Raw genomic sequence first — 16,240 nt, 5'->3', positions numbered from 1 at the left:
TATTAGTTGGCGGACCACTGTGTCATCCTCAGTCATCCATCATCGGGTGTGCTATAGCGGGCCATGGGGTCAGCACACCACTCTCTGGGCCATTGTCAATGTTCCAAACTTAGAGCCATTACCTCTCAATCAAGTAGATCCTCAATTAACACCATGAAGCTGCACCCCGTTCCATTCCTCCCTCCAAGGAAAAATCCCTGACAATATCAGGAAATGATTCCACATCCCCCACATAAGGGTCTGTCACCTTAGCCACTTAGCTATGGAGGGGCCGCTATTGGGTAGTATTAAATCATTTCAGGTCAAGAGTCTGGTACATTTCCAGCTAATGTTAGAGAGCAGACTGACTATGGAATACATAGATATTGTTTTATTGGGAGGAGGAGGAGGAGGAAGCGGCTGCAACAGTGATGGTGGCTTCCTTGTCATAGTCGTTGTCCCTGGTGACTAGGAAGGTGTATTGGGTAGGGAGAGGCTAGAGAGTTGAGTGGGCTTAAATGTCAAATGATTCCAGATCTGACTACAGTCTTTACGGTATGGATGTATATTTCGGGAAAGATTGTGGATGCTTATAAAGGGGAAATGATTGAATTGAAGTAGGCACATAAACGAGGCTGAAAATGTTGCTAAGCTTTCAGATGGTGTCCATACAACTGCATTGTACTGGCACTGCTGCAGCTCAGTTGCAGTGAGGGGTAGCAGTGAGGGGGGGGGGGGGGAAGCTGAATTGGAGGGAAGGCTGGCTTACATCTGGGAAGGAGACACTGCAAGCACCCTAGACAGGAACATGGCACCAGTGAGCTTATTCTGGTGCAAATCAGAGGAGATGGATGTGGTGCAAAATGAAGAGGAGTGAACTGGAAGGAGGATGGGATACAGAACAGAGGAAGAGAGTGACTGTGGAGGATACAGTGTGAGGCTAGCAAAGATAAGTGCCAGAAGGATTACAGAATTGAAGGATCTGTCTCATTCTTCCAGAGTCTGTCATTGTGCATCTGATGCAAATCATGCTGCCTTCACCAGAGTGAGCTCACAGAGCCCATATTCCTGTCCCATGTGCTTGCTGTCTCTCCTTCTCAGCAACCAGACACACTTCCCTCCAATCCTTCCTCCTCCTGCTGACTTTGTTTCTCCTCTTACCCCTTCATACAATATAACCCTTCATACAAGTCAAGCTGCAGTGCTGGTACCATGTAGTCGGCCAAGAAAAGTAGCTGTGCTGGTATATATGTATTGCGCAGCTAGCTTGAAATGTAAACATTGAAAGCTTTTCAGAATTTTTCACATACCTATTGACAAATCGATGCCTCAACTTTGTGGTGAATTGTTATCTTTACTCCTCTCATTATTTGCATTCCATTGAGGGTTGTCCATTGACAAAGTAGAGATATCTAAAGGAGACCCTTCGAAGCAAGCAAGTGGTTTGATTTTTATAAACTTTTTAAAGTCTATTTCGATCCTGAAATGAGATGGGATCATGGTAGTAGATAAGCAGTATCGACTACATGGAAGATCAGAGATATCACATTTCCTCCTTTTCATATAGTTTGTTGCTCAGAAACAACAATCTCAGACCCCATGTTCACTGGAAGAATGAGGAATGGGAGTGGTTTTGGATAAAGAAATTAATAGGTGCACTGCTTGGAAATGATGGAGTATTTACATAATCCCAGCAGCTCTTGATACTCCTCATTCATTGCACTTGTCTAGCTGATTCCAGCCATTTCTGTCATAACTAGTTAATATCTAGTTGTCTGACATGTCACATCAGAATGTCTGCATATTACACACTAGAGAAGTATGATTGTCATATTAAATAACACAAACCGAAAATACTTTAAGAGTAAAGGGAACCACTCACAGCCAACAAGCATCAAGCACAAGCATTGAATCGTTGACAGGTACACACAAAATAGGCAGAAAACTTTCTAGGTTTTGGAGTAATCTTTTCTCGAGCGAGAGCACCCCCCCCCCCTCCACACGCCCACGCGCCTTTACACCTACAAACTGTCGTCTGGGTGCCCAATGCCAGGAGTGCAGTTCAACAGGTAGACTTGGGTGGTGTGAGGGTAATGTTGGATGGGGTGGGTAGCTAGTCTCTTGGAGGGAAGCAGCTGGTGTTCTGGCCAGAAATGTGGGAGGGAGGGTTGGCAGATACATGGGCTTGCCAGGGGCAAGCAGTGCACGATGAAATTGACAGAGAGAGGTGAATTGAGAGGGTTGATGGGATAGAGGAAGGGGAAAACATTGGGTAGAGAGTGTGGGAACAGTGGATTAACAGAGATTGATGATAGGATGGTTCCAGGAGCAAAGGAGTGTTGCAGTGATAACTCCCATCTGCATGGTTAAGAAAAAGCTGGTTGTGAAACTAAGGATCCAGATGGCCTGTGTCGTGAAGCAGCCATTGAAATTGAGAATGTAATGCCCGTCTGCATTGTGTTCTATTGGATGGTCTGTTTTGTTCTTGGCCACACTTTTGTGATGGCCGTTCATTCTGATGGACAGATGGTAGGTTGTCATACTGACTGAAAGCTGTGCAGTGGTTGCGGTATATTTGCTATATGACATGACTGCTTTCACAGGTTGCCTAGCCTCTGATGGGCTAGGATAAGCTTGTCACTGGTCTGGAATAGGAAGTGCTGGGTGGGTAGATAGGGCAGGTTTTGCGTCTGGGTCTTTTTCAGAGATTTGATCTCTGTGGTAAGGGATTGGGAGTGGGAATGGCATAGGGATGGACTAGGATGTTGTATATGTAGAGTGGGTGATGGAATGCAACTTTAGGAGGGGTGGGCAGGATCTTGTGTAGAATGTCCCTCATTGCAGGGCATGGTGATATATGAAGTCCTGGCAAAGGATAAAGGCTAGTTGTTTTAGTGCAGTGCAGTGTATGCGAGGGTATGGCATGGGAAATCTGTTTGTGGACTAGGTTTGAGGGGCACAAGGGTGGGGGGGGGGGGGGGGTCGCACCTGCATGTGAAGGTCCAGATACTCTGTCTACTGGTGAGTGAACTATGTAGGAGGAATTTTTTGTTGTGTAAGGGATGAGAGCTGTCAAAATCCTGGTAATGTTGGTGGTTGATCAGCTTTATATGGACAAAGATGTGGATGCTGCCATGAGAGAGGCAGAGATCTCCATCCAGAAAGGTGGTGCTTTGAGTTGGAGGACTAGGTGAAGCAGATGGGAGAGAGGTGTTAAGGTTATGAAGGAATGAAGATAGTGTGTCCTGTCCAGATCTTGAAGATATTGTCAATGGACCTGAACCATACAAAATGTTTGTGATTTTGGGAGGACGGGAAGTTTTACTTTGCATGGTCCATACAAAAGTTAGCAATGTAGGGTACCATGCAGGTGCCCAGGTTTTTGCCACAGATTTGTTTATATATCTTCTCCTCAAAGTGGTAGTTAAGTGTCAGGATATAGTTGGTAAGGTGTATGGGCAATGAGCTACCACCTCGTCAATATCATCATCATCATGATGCTCTGGACTCAGGCCCAACACACAATAGATAGCTTGAATCAGTCGTAGTGGTTGGCTTTCAACAATAAATGTGATTACCGTTAACTTTTGATCTCCAATTTACAAAATCTGAATGCTGTCCAAGTTGCCTCTTGTTGTTGATACTTTAACTTCCAATTATACTTGTTGATTGAGTGAACTTCAAAAATGTTCCTTACTATGATGAAATCACCAACAGAGTCTAGTGTTTGATATATTCTCTTAAAATTTGATAGGTGGCTTGACACTCTTACCTCACAAAAATAAAACAAGAAACTATGCAATACTTGACAGAGTTGTTAATGTCGTCGTCATTATCACATGACAAGACCACTGCCACATTAAATGTCTATCCAGGGCATCATGGCACACAGTTTGTGAATCACTGATTAAAAAAAATGTTAAATATAAAATCTGTTATAACACTTAAATACTTTTCTGGAAGTGAATGCTTTGAGTGTCATTTTGATTTGCACAATAATACAGTTTGAAGGCGTTCTCAGACTCGAAGGTGACTGATAATTGAAACGTCATATGTACATGTACTTCAGTGCAATTGGTGACCACCTCCATGACCTAGTGGTTAGCATTTCTGACCACTGATGAGCAGGGTAGCTGAAGGCCAGGGGTGGGACCAATGCAGGATGTGTGATTGGGCCCTATCTCCAAATATAGCAATCTAGTTTAATTGTTATTTTGAAGAAGGTTTGACATGATTTAAATATTACATCATTTAGGGAATTTATGGATTCTTCCATTACTTCATGGTCGAACAGTTCCATATTTACAGTTGAATAACAAGTACACAGTATAACAGAAACAGGGTGCTTGTTATTCAACTTATAAGACACATAGGCCTGCAAATGTTGGGAAATACCCCAAAAGTGGATGGCAAACGTTGAATATGTGACGTCATCAGATTATGTACCTTGCTGCATATGCAGTGTTTGGGCTTGTCAATCCTACACTTGCTGGCAGGGGGCAGCGCTACAGGTCGCTCTGCTAGGCTACTCTGTTTTCAAACACCTTTTGTAAATGTGATCTGTTGTAAACATATGAAGTTATACGAGGGCGGTTCAGAAAGTAATCTCCGATCGGTCACAGTGCGGGTTGTGGGGGAAGTAGCGACGCCATCTGTGCGTTCACGCACTCAACAGGTCAGTCGGCATCAAGCCGTGGTCGAGTGAACGTCGTACCTGCACTAATTTAGTTTTTGTGGCAGTTTGAAATGTGTGCTGCAATAGAAAACCCCGCCAAATGTGAAGTGCGTGCTGTCATAAGGTTTTTTACAGCCAAAGGATATTCTGCAGCAGCTATTCATCGTGAGCTTTGTGCCGTGTACGGACCAAGAGTTATGAGTGAAGGAGTTGTCCGTGAATGGGTACGTTTATTTAAAAGTTGACGAGAAAACGTTCATGATGAAGAGAGGAGTGCTAGACCATCATTGGTGACTGACGAACTCGTTCAGACAGTTGATGCAAAAGTTCGTGAAAATCGACGTTTCTCAATGTCGGAGTTGTCTACTGGTTTTCCACAGATTTCTAAGACTCTCTTGTACGAGATAGTGACAGCAAGATTGGGTTACCGTAAGTTCTGTGCACGATGGGTGCCCAAAATTCTTACCGACCACCACAAAACTCAAAGAATGGCCTCTGCATTAGACTTTCTGTCACGTTATGAGGACGAAGGAGAACCATTGTTAAACAGAATCGTGACCGGTGACGAAACCTGGATTAAGTATGTGAACCCTGAGACAAAAGAACAATCAAAGATGTGGGCACATTCAAATTCGCCTACCAAACCAAGAAAAGCCTCGCAAGATTTTTCTGCCAGAAAACTGATGGCAACGGTGTTTTGGGATGCCAAAGGGGTGTTGTTGGTTGAATTCATGGAACGTGGTACGACCATTAATCAAGACGTGTACTGTGAAACAATAAAAAAGTTACGACGGGCTATACAGAACAAACGCCGTGGTATGCTGACTTCCGGTATCGTTTTTTTGCACGATAACGCCCGTCCTCACTCTGCTCGCAGAACAACGGCCCTTCTTGAGTCCTTCAAGTGGGACGTTATCAACCATCCACCTTACAGCCCACACCTGGCGCCAAGTGATTATCACCTCTTCATGCATTTGAAGAAATGGCTCGGGTCACAGCGGTTTGATGACGACGAAGAGCTCAAAGATGCGGTCACAGGCTGGCTCCAGGCACAAGCGGGTGATTTTTATGCAGAAGGAATTTCAAAGCTTGTGAAGAGATACGATAAGTGCCTCAATCGCTATGGAGACTATGTAGAAAAATAGTGCAAAGATGTAGTTGTAAGATGTATATATTAAAATATTTTTATTTAACTTGGTGTATTTTTTTAAATCAACCGGAGGTTACTTTCTGAACGGCCCTCGTATTTTGTTTTCCTTGCTGTAACCGAACAGAAGCTGTTCTTATTTTGTTTCTTTCCTTTTGTCCTGTCTTCTACTTCTTTTTTTCCAAGCTTTATTTAGTAAAGAACACAAACGTCATTTACTGGTAGCAATGCAGTTCATACTTATTTACTTATGACACAATATGGTAGGTTTTTGTCTTACTATACTTTGCAGGTAACCAGCAGAGACTGCGAGACAGGTAAATTAAATAATGAATATTACCTAAGTTGAAATACACAATTGTCTTATTGCTATGCGGGGGGGGAGGGGGGGGGGGGGGAAGAGAGAGTACTCCTGCCAGACATGAGACTCAAACTGTGAGCCCCATGTGCCAAAGTCGCACACATAGGCCTGGAGCCACACCAATGTGAATACTTGACTTGGATTGGGATGAACAGGTGTAACACTGATAGGCTTAACCGCCTCACATGCGATGAGGTATGTCATCTGGGGACGTCGCATTTTCAGCATCCGTCATCCAATTCTGGGGTATTTCCTGACATTTGTGACCCTGTGTGTCTTATATAAATTACTTGTCTCATAGTCATCTACGTTGCTTCAGGGATTTTTAAATGTTCATAAGAATCACCCTGTATATATGTGTATCAAAGTAATTATACCTAATTTTCTGGTGTCATAGAGGATATAAACATAAACATTACTTATCAATAACAGTGTGTCTGCAAATGTTTATTTTTTTTATAAAAAAGCCAGTGTTCATCACTCAGATTTTAGATGCTTTTGTTTCAGCTGTTATTCTTACCACGGAAGCAATGAACAACTGAGGTTAGTTTGTTGTTATAAGTCAGAGAATATCTTATGTGAAATTTGTTTACTTACTTTTGGGTACTAAAATAGGTAACACAGTTTCCTTTGAAAGTGTGGAAATACTGGCTTTGTAATTACGGAATTGACACTGAAAGTTAAACTTCCTGCCCCTAGTATCTAATTTTTTTCAGCGTACATTTTCTGCATTCAGATTTCTGATTTCCATGCTCATTTTCAGTCATAATTGGAAAGATTGTGTAACTAAAAATTTAAATAACATTTATAAAAATATTTACTTGTAATAATTTTGTAGAAAGAAAACAGTATGTAGCATACTTGTGTGATGTGCCATTGCTAGAATTGTGTTCTAAATTTCACATGTTTTGTAATGAAGTTGTTCCAACACTTTTATTACAGTATGCAGTTTCCTTCATCCCAGTATGAGGTCAAAACTATGCACTACTGGACATTGCTTTATTATGAAAAATGTTTTATTTCATTCCTTTTGTTACTTTGGAAAAGTAGAAGTAGTTGTTAATATACACCTCTTATTATGTTCCGTTACAGTCAAAATCATTTGGAATGTAGTGAAACAAAAAAAGACACAATCGCACTTCCATGTATTGGAGGTTGAAAGAACAGTAATAAATATCGATTTGAAAAATAGTGAAGAAGACAGATATCAGGATCCCCAATACTATCACAGATAGGGAACTGGATGAAAGCTCAGCCAAGACCTACATGGCAAGAGAGATAACTGATAACTCTCTCGACAATGAATTATTGTTAAATGTGTGCCATTAACTTTTATTTTTTTGTATTGATTTAATTTACTTTCATTTCACTTTAAAGCAGAAGGCTAAATATTATACTGATTTGTGCATTGATGAATGTCTAGTGTCAGTAACACTGTGATATGGAGTGTTCTGTTCCCGCTCGTTCTCTGGCGCATTTCAGTGAACAGAAATCATTGTGCTCGCATTTAAACTGCAATGAGTCGTGCAGTGGGCATCATGTTATAACCTGTCAATAGCACTTTGTGGAACTTTCGTTCAGCAGATGTTTGAATTGCAGCATCAAAATTTAGTTGCCTTGCCAAATTGTATTCAGTTGCCAAGGTCCCAAATCTGTGTGACATTGTTGGTGCATAGTTGATCTGAGACAATTTTTAACTGAAGCCAGAGGGGCAAATGACCTTTCCGCTTCTGCTACAATGACTAGGACAGTGCAAAAGATGTGCATAGCTACATCTGCATTTGGAAATAAGATGGAAATTAAGCTTGTGAATCTTATTTAGAAGGTCTAATGGTTCCAAAGTAATGTATTCAGAGTTTGAAGTATGAATCATTTTCAAAGATTTAATTTCTTCTTCTATATCTACATCATACTTCACAAGGCACGTAATGGTGTGTGATGGAGGGTACTTCTGGTACCACTAACTAATCCCACCTACCCTGTTCCATTTGTGAACGGTGCATGAGAAGAATGATTGTCGGCAAGCCTTTGTATTGACTCTAATTTTTCAAATTTTCTCTTCGTGGTCATTGCGTGGGATGTATGTGGGAGGAAGTAATATGTTGTCAGAATTTTCCTGGAAAGTACTCTCTCGCAGTGATGCACAATGCTGCTCTTGTAACAATTGGCACTGGAGTTTGTTGAGCATCTGTCTAATGCTCTTGCACCAACTAAACAAACCTGTCATGAAACTTGCTGCTCTGTTGGATCTTCTCCCTCTCTTCTATCAGTCCTAACTCAAGAACCGGTTAAAAAAGTGTCTTGCAAGCCAATTCTTTCATGGATACATATCCTTAAAATTCTTCCTATGAATCTATCTGGCATTTGCTTTTCCCACTATTTGTCTTATGTGGTCATTCCACTTGAGGTTGCTTTGAATACTTACTCCTAGATATTTGATGTTAAATACTGTTTCCAGCAGTTTCTCATAAATAGTGTAGTTGTACAGTAGTGGCTTTCTTTTCCTATGTATACACAGTATGTTACATTCTTTATGTTCAGGGTCAACTGCCAAACCATGCACCATTCATCAATCCTCTGCAGGCCATTCTGCAAATCGATACTGTCTTCTGGCGTTGCTACTTTAAACAGACAATTGTATCAGCTGCAAACAGTCTTGAAGAGCAACTGACGCTTTCTACTAGATCTTTTGTGTACGTTGTAAACAGTAACAGTTCTATCACACTTCTTTGGGGTACTCTGGGAATTACCTTTACATCTGTCGATTTTGTTCCATTAAGAGTGACATGTTGAGTTTTATCCCCAAGGAAGTCTTTGAGTCTAGTCACAAATCTGGTTTGATGCTTGATAAACTTTTTTTTTTCATTAAATGGCAGTGTGGGAGTGTGTCAAACGCCTACCTGAAGTCAAGGAACATGACATCAGCCTAGAGTACCATTGTCTACAGACCTATGGATCTTATGTAGAAACAGCGAGCTGAGTTTCGCTGGATCTTTATTTGCAGCAATCCATGTTAATTTTTATATACAGGAGATTTTAATTCTCCAGAAACATCATAATTCTTGAGCATAAAACATGTTCAATAATTCTAGAACAGATTAAAGTCAACAATATAGATCCATAATTGTGGGCATCTGACCTGTGGCCATTCTTGAGAATGGGAATGGTCTGCACTTACAGTCGCTAGGTACCCTTCATTGCTCTAGCAATCCAAAACAAACTACTGGTAAAAGGGGAGCAAGGTCTTCACATTATCTTCGTTGATTCTTCTCATTTTTTGTAGATTCTTATCTCTCTGTAGATTCGTATCTCATCTGGTCCTGACGCCTTTCCACTACTAAGAAATTGTAGTTGCTTTTCTGTTCTGTGATTGGATGCCTCAGTATCTGCCATTTTGACATTTGTACGATGATTGAAAGGAAGGACTGTGTTACGATATTTCATGGTGAAAGAATTTTGGAAGGCCGAATTCAGTATTTTGGCCTTCTCTTTGTTATTTCTGTTTTGGTGGCAATATGGTCTCAGAGTGGATGAATAGATGATTTCGAACCACTTACTGATTTTGTGTAAGACCAAAACCGCTTAAGATTTTTACTCAGAGGAAGTGACAAAATTTTACTTTCAAAGTCATAGAACGCTTCCTTCATTGCACTCCTTACACTTATTTTCGCTTCATTCACCTTTTGTTTGTCAGCTAGGTTTTGACTACTTTTGACTATGAGATGAAGCTCTCTTTGTTTACGGAGCAGTTTTCTAACATTGCTGTTAAACCTCGGTGGGTGTTTCACATCCCTTAAGACTTTGCTAGGAACATACCTGTCTAAGGCATATGGAACAGTGCTTTTGAATTTTTTTCATTTGTGCTGCACATCTTCGTCCTCATCACTGAATGTATGTGTAGTCACACATATACTGTGCAATTTATATCCTGTCATTCTTGCTGAGCAAAAAATCTTAATACCTTTCTTAATATTCCTTGTAAAACCTGTAATCATAGTTGCTAACACACTCTTATCATCACTGATATCTTTCTCTACATTAATTGATTCAATAAGTTCAGGTCTGTTTGTTGCTAGGTGGTCTAAGACATTACCTTCACGAGTTGGTTCTCTAACTGTCTGCTCAGAGTAATTTTTCTGTGATACATTCTTCTAAATCTGTTGTGCCATCATTATGGTATTCAGTGATGAGTAACTTGCATGCCTCAGTAACCTGATTCAGTCATATCTGTTTATTTCCATAAAAACCCAGAAGTTTCATCTAAATTCTTCTGTTTCTTAATTGGGTTTTCAAGGTAGACACTAGGCTGTTAATAAAAAAAAAAGTTTATTATGAATAATCTTCCGTGAATTCATATTTGTCACTTCATTCCTGGTTCCATCAGGAAATAGTTTCCTCTACTTGGAGTGCACATCCAAAAATTGAGGATTGATATTAATTGCCCTGGCAACTACATTAGATTCAGAGAGAATGGTGTCTCAAATTTTGCACAAATATTTTAAGTCATTTGATAAGCTCTCAAAGTGTCTTACTTCAACATCAGTGATATTATTTCAATCTTTTAATTATTTGCTTCTGTAGTCATTTGGTGTCAACAACTGTAGACAAATTGATGCCATGATTAAACACTTGAAACATCTCACATAATTCAAAACACCCTGTACCACAGAATGTGCTTCGGCTGACAGAGTTGACCTACTGAGAGTTCCAACAGCAATAGCAATCTTATCAAAGTGAACTGCAGTTGGTTTACAGTGTCAACCCGAACACGCCACTGGATATCAGACGTGGTATATGAAGAACATCTAACACACTGTTTTAGAAGGAACTGAATCACTCCAAAAACAGAATCTGCTTTGTGACAACTCACAGCTGCATGTAGTCCACATGAGGCTATGCCAAGCACTCAGAGAAAATTTTGCAATAGGGTTCCACTGAAGGAAATGGGTCTGACCTCCTTTGAGACCCTGTCATGCTACATCTGTTGTTATAATCTTGTTTGTATCGTTCACTGGTGGGAATTAAGTATTTCACAAATATTGATCATATAAAATGTGCAATAGCAACTCCTGGTCTCTGATTACAATCTACAAATTCTATTTATTTCATGTTTATCAATTTCCTTATTGAAGTAAATATAAGGCAGGATGAATGTCATCTGTTCGGCATGATTTGACTCAGGAGTTGCATCAACAGTAATTGAATATGCTTCTCATTTTCTCTTTGTTCCAAGATGGCACTCCTGCTGTGACGAGGGTAACTAGAAATGAATTCAATCAGAGTATCATTTGTGGCAAATATTGCACTTGTAAATGCTTTCCAGTTTCTTGTCCCTCTCTGATGTGTTTTGCAAGAACTGGATCACAGTGTCTCAAAAGCTCTTACATTCTGAGGCAATTTCCATTATTTGGCTACCAAAAATTTCTGAGATGAACCTCTGCATGCTAGTAATTAATGTCAGATCAAGTTACACAAGAGTTCCTATGTAAGTTGGCTCTTTTACAGATGAACAAAAGAACAATAATACCCCTTTGCTTCCGAGCATCAGCATGGCCAGTGTACCTCCTTTCCGCCATTTCATTTCTTCACTTTTATGATTCTTCCAGGACAACTATATAGAAATAGATATCTTTATTTTGCATGTAATCGTGAATGCGAAATATTTTCTTATATTTTGTGTAAAATCATCTTGTAATGGAATCAGAATATTGTGCATTCAAGATTAAACATGAAATAGAATAGTAAGCAGGTAGCATGTAAGAATTGTAAAAGTGAAGAACTAAAGTGGAAAGCAAGGACTAGATAAGGTATGCTGATGCTGGAGTAGTGTTATTTTATTTATTATGATTCAAAATTTATTTTACAAAAGCAATCTGATATTTGCCAACTGAGCACCATAGGGTTTGAAATCCTTGGGCCTGGGCTGAAGCCCCCCACTCCACTCGTTGGGGCTGCCGATGAGTCAATATCCACCTCATATATTCGTATATAGAGAGTAAAGTATAATGTAATTTTTCAGAGCCAGTGGCTCCTTCTTCTGGCAGAAGAGTTGAAGGGAAAAAAATTGGGATGAAGGGAAATGATTGGAGAGGTTTAGGAAAAGGGGGTACAGTTCGGAAAAGTCACCCAGAATTCCGGGTCAGGGGAGACTTACCAGATGGGATGAGAAAGCAGGAGGGGAAAGTGCTTTAGACAAGAGGTTGATAACACTGTACTGTTGTGACTGGTTCTTGTGATTATGAGTTGTTACTTGTCTGGGAGGCAATGGTGAAGGTTGTGGGATGTTAAAGAGGTTGGCCAAGCTTGGTTTGTGGGAGAGGAGTGGTGGTTGATGGTGTGGCTGTTTGGAGAGCTGCAGAGGGGCAGGAAGGGAAACACAACTGTTGAGCTAGTTTAGGAGAAGCTGGGATAGTTTTTGGGCTGAAGTCTGGCATGTTGTTGCGGTCTGATGGTGGCTTGGCGGATGATACTATCCAAGGAAGCAAGAGAGGCAGATAACTGCAGAATTTTGTGGAAAGAGAGAGATCCGGTGGAGTGGAAATTGGCAGATGAGGGCTATAGGTCACAGATGAGTCGGGTTAGTGCAAGAGATTGCTGTATTTGAAACTCTTAAAGAGCGCGGTGTAGAGTAGGATTTCATCCAGAGACAGGGACTTTGTGTTGGGCCTTTGGGAGTAATTCCAAGGGACAAGCAGGTCTCAAGAAACAGAATGTGGGACCTTAGTTTTGATAGTGCAGAAGCATGTTTTGAAACAGAACAGATGTATTATGTGATGGGATTCATCACGGCAAGAGAGGAAAGTTTGGAGTGTTAGAAATGGTGGGAGTGGCAAAAATGAGAGGCAGAGGATGAAAATAGATAGAAAAATGGAAGAAAAGATGAGAAAAATTTGGAAAAATCAGGAGGATTTTTACGAAAGTTGTGAGAAAAGATAATGGCTAACAAGAGACAGTGAGTGGGTGAGAAGAGTGGTCTGTATGACACACAAAAAAAAAAAAAAAATGGAAAAGAAAGAAATCTGTAGGGAATGTCATGAAAGGAAACAAAATTTTCAAAACTGGGCAAATAGAAAGAGAAAGTCATAAAAGAAAATGTAAACTACTTTGCTTGGCAGATAAAATAACGTACGAGATAGCAGTGAAAGTCGACCAGTGCAGTTTGATGAAAAACAAACGCTCAAAAATGTGAAAGAATTGGCGTATAAACAAGGTAAGTGGAGGTTGGGAAAGAAAGTAGCTGTCAAATTTGCAAATAAATTGGCGAAAGATGATCGAGAGAAGGCCCTGCAGTATAGTGAACTGTAAACAAATTGTTTTCTGCAAATTTACAAATAACAATGGGCCCATCTATGTGCATGGAAATCAGTACTAGAAAAGATGTAGGGGCAAAGTGTTGATTAATCTGGGTGGTACAGATTAATAAATGATCGGACTACTAGCATATAAGGTAGAAAACAGACGACAACAAAGACTGACACAAGGGTTACATAAGAAGGAATGATGGCCACATGGCTAATATAACAATCAAAATAACCAATTTTTGACAATATAAGGTAGCTGGATTGATAAAAAAGAAATCTACTCATAAGTGGCGGCAAAAAGTTTAATTTATGCAAGCTTTCAGAGCCAGTGGCTCCTTCTTCGGACAGGAGAGTTGAAGGGGAGGGAAGAGGGGTGAAGGAAAATGACTGAAGAGGTTTAGGGAAAGGGGTACAGTTTGGAAAAGTCACCCAGAACCCCGGGTCAGGGGAGACTCACTAGATGGGATGAAATGGTAAGTATCCCCTGACCCAGGCAGCTGTTCTAAATATGTAAAATTTTTAGATATTTTCCTCCAGTTGTAACCCTTCATCATACACAAGAAATAAAAAAAAAAAAATCATCATTTTAATTATTACAGTCAATGAAAACTGTTATTTTAAAATGAAATGTGCAGAACAAAAATGTAAATGCATGTCCATTTTTATATTATAGAAATGTATATAGAATAAGTCTATTTTCATTGCTTCAAGAAAAGTGTTTTTTTTTTTTTTTTTTTTTTCTAGGTTCTCTGATGTCAGGCTTTTCAAGGCGTTCTCGTGTGTCAGACAGCCGTATAGAAAACAATGGGTATATTCCACAACCCAGGTAGCATGGAATTTATTTCTCTTTCATAGTATTTAATACTGCAATTAGCAACTCGTTAGCTTTTACATATTTATAGAATCTTAATTGACAGCCAAAGCTGCAGTGTTAGATACTATGTTCACAACCAGTTTCGACCACCTAAGGTCAGCATCAGGCACAAGCAGTTTTAGTGTTTGTGCCTTATAACCGTGATGTATACGTAACCTGCTAGTTATCGAAGATCACTATGTTGAGTTTGACAGATTATTGTGAAAATATTGTGTGTCAGATTTGGACAGGCATGGGTGTAATGGTTGTAATAACAAATGCTGAGAAATTGAAACTGTTTTAGCCTGCTGGTGATTTTACATGTTTTAATCTGGTTGCAATTATTTCACATAGCAGCTGTGTCTAAGTAATATTCAATAAGTAACTTATACTTAAATTTATCTATGTTATGTGGAACTCTTTGAGGTCTGCAACTGTGTTGTATATTTTTAAAATAATTTTGACTGCCTCAGTCACTTTTTACCAATGTTTATTAGGGTGAAACGTTTCAGTAGTATGCTGCCTTTGTCATCAGGTGCATTGCAGTTAGATGTATACACATTAACCTGAAGTAAGATGTACATGTAGCAAACAATCCTCCTCATACTTCAGATTAACGTAATGTCATGTACAGTCTTAGGAAAAAACATGGCTGCCAGCCTGCTGCTGCAGAAACTAACACCTCATCCTATGTGAGTGGTCTGATGCGAATGTGGTGCAGTGTGGGACCATCCAAGTAGGCGAGCGATTTAGTGTGAAGTGATTGCACTGTCCTATGTGCACAGCCCAGCCATGTGGTGACAGATTCCAATACACAAGAAAAATGAATTTTCTGATTTTCCTGCTTCAAAAAATACTTCATGTTAATAAAATAAAGCTACATCAACTCCTGGAGTTAGTTTATCGGTAGAGATTATTCCGTTCCTTGAAAAGATTAGAATCTGTTCCTTTAAAAAATTAAAAACCACATTTTTGCTTTTTGTGTTTTCTTCGCCATTTTATACTTCTTATTCGATTCTGAGGAAACTAATTAGCACACAAAATTGATTTTCTTCATATCACATAGTTTGAAATCACAGTCAGATGATGAAGTGTGTGTTTTTTTTTTCAATTTTGGTCATAGTTATTGTGATACTTAATTTCTAAGTAGGATAAAATTTCAAGGGTTTACAGTGCATATTAAATGCAGCTAACATATCAAAGTTGTTTTTAAAGCTGGAACCAAAGCCATCTCTTGCTATATTATGGAGAAAATGGAAGTTGAAGTATTTTACTTCAGTTTGTTGGCACCAGGCACACTGTCTTAGCAGCTCAGTCATGAGCTGTTTGTGGAAGTAGGCATGTTATTCCACTGTCAGCACCCCCACCCAGGTAACGCAGTACATTCATTATGGACATTTTTAAAGGAAAACTTGTATCTTAAAGATGGAATACTGAAGAAACATTGTCAATGATAAAGCAATGAAACTAATAGTTCATATTTTGAAAAGCATATTCATGGAGAACTTAATTATTTATATGAAGAATTGAAATATCAGCCTTTGCTATTGAAGTATGCTCAAACGTTACCTACAACATTTGATTACATCATGGATGCCATAAAACCTGTTCTGCAATTGAATGCAGTCAGTACAGTTCCACCAACTCACATTTTCACTGTATTTGGAGTATTGATGGGAAACATATTTGTATTTTTTTAAAAGAGAGACAGAGAGAGAGAGAGAGAGAGAGAGAGAGAGAGAGAGTAAGAGTAATTGTAATTCTGGTTCCACGTACTACAAATCCTTCTTTTCGATTGGATTAGTAGCTGTCACTGATGAAAATTATAGGTTTGTTACGGTGAATGTAGGCTCTGACAGCAAAGATAGTGACACAGGTATTTCTGATGCCTGCCCCCATCTGACATACAGTAGAAGTAGGGTGA

At 39.6% G+C, this 16,240-nt stretch overlaps 1 protein-coding gene across 4 annotated transcripts in view; it reads left to right on the top strand.

Moving 5' to 3' along the window:
* The window catches only part of LOC126183804 (inner nuclear membrane protein Man1), a 364,252-nt gene that overhangs the window by 73,755 nt on the left and 274,257 nt on the right, over positions 1-16,240 (top strand). For all 4 annotated transcript variants that reach the window (XR_007536817.1, XR_007536816.1, XM_049926053.1 and 1 more), the window contains exon 2: positions 14,208-14,289. Coding sequence is in view for 2 of the 4 variants with exons in the window: in XM_049926053.1 (XP_049782010.1) it covers positions 14,208-14,289 (82 nt within the window). In the remaining 2 variants the exon portion in view is untranslated. The remainder of the gene's footprint in view (positions 1-14,207; positions 14,290-16,240) is intronic.

This window comes from Schistocerca cancellata, chromosome 4 (genome assembly GCF_023864275.1).
Source record: "Schistocerca cancellata isolate TAMUIC-IGC-003103 chromosome 4, iqSchCanc2.1, whole genome shotgun sequence".
Taxonomy (NCBI): domain Eukaryota; kingdom Metazoa; phylum Arthropoda; class Insecta; order Orthoptera; family Acrididae; genus Schistocerca; species Schistocerca cancellata.
Note: the sequence above shows the minus strand (reverse complement) of the source record. Positions and strands in the feature narration are given on the sequence as shown.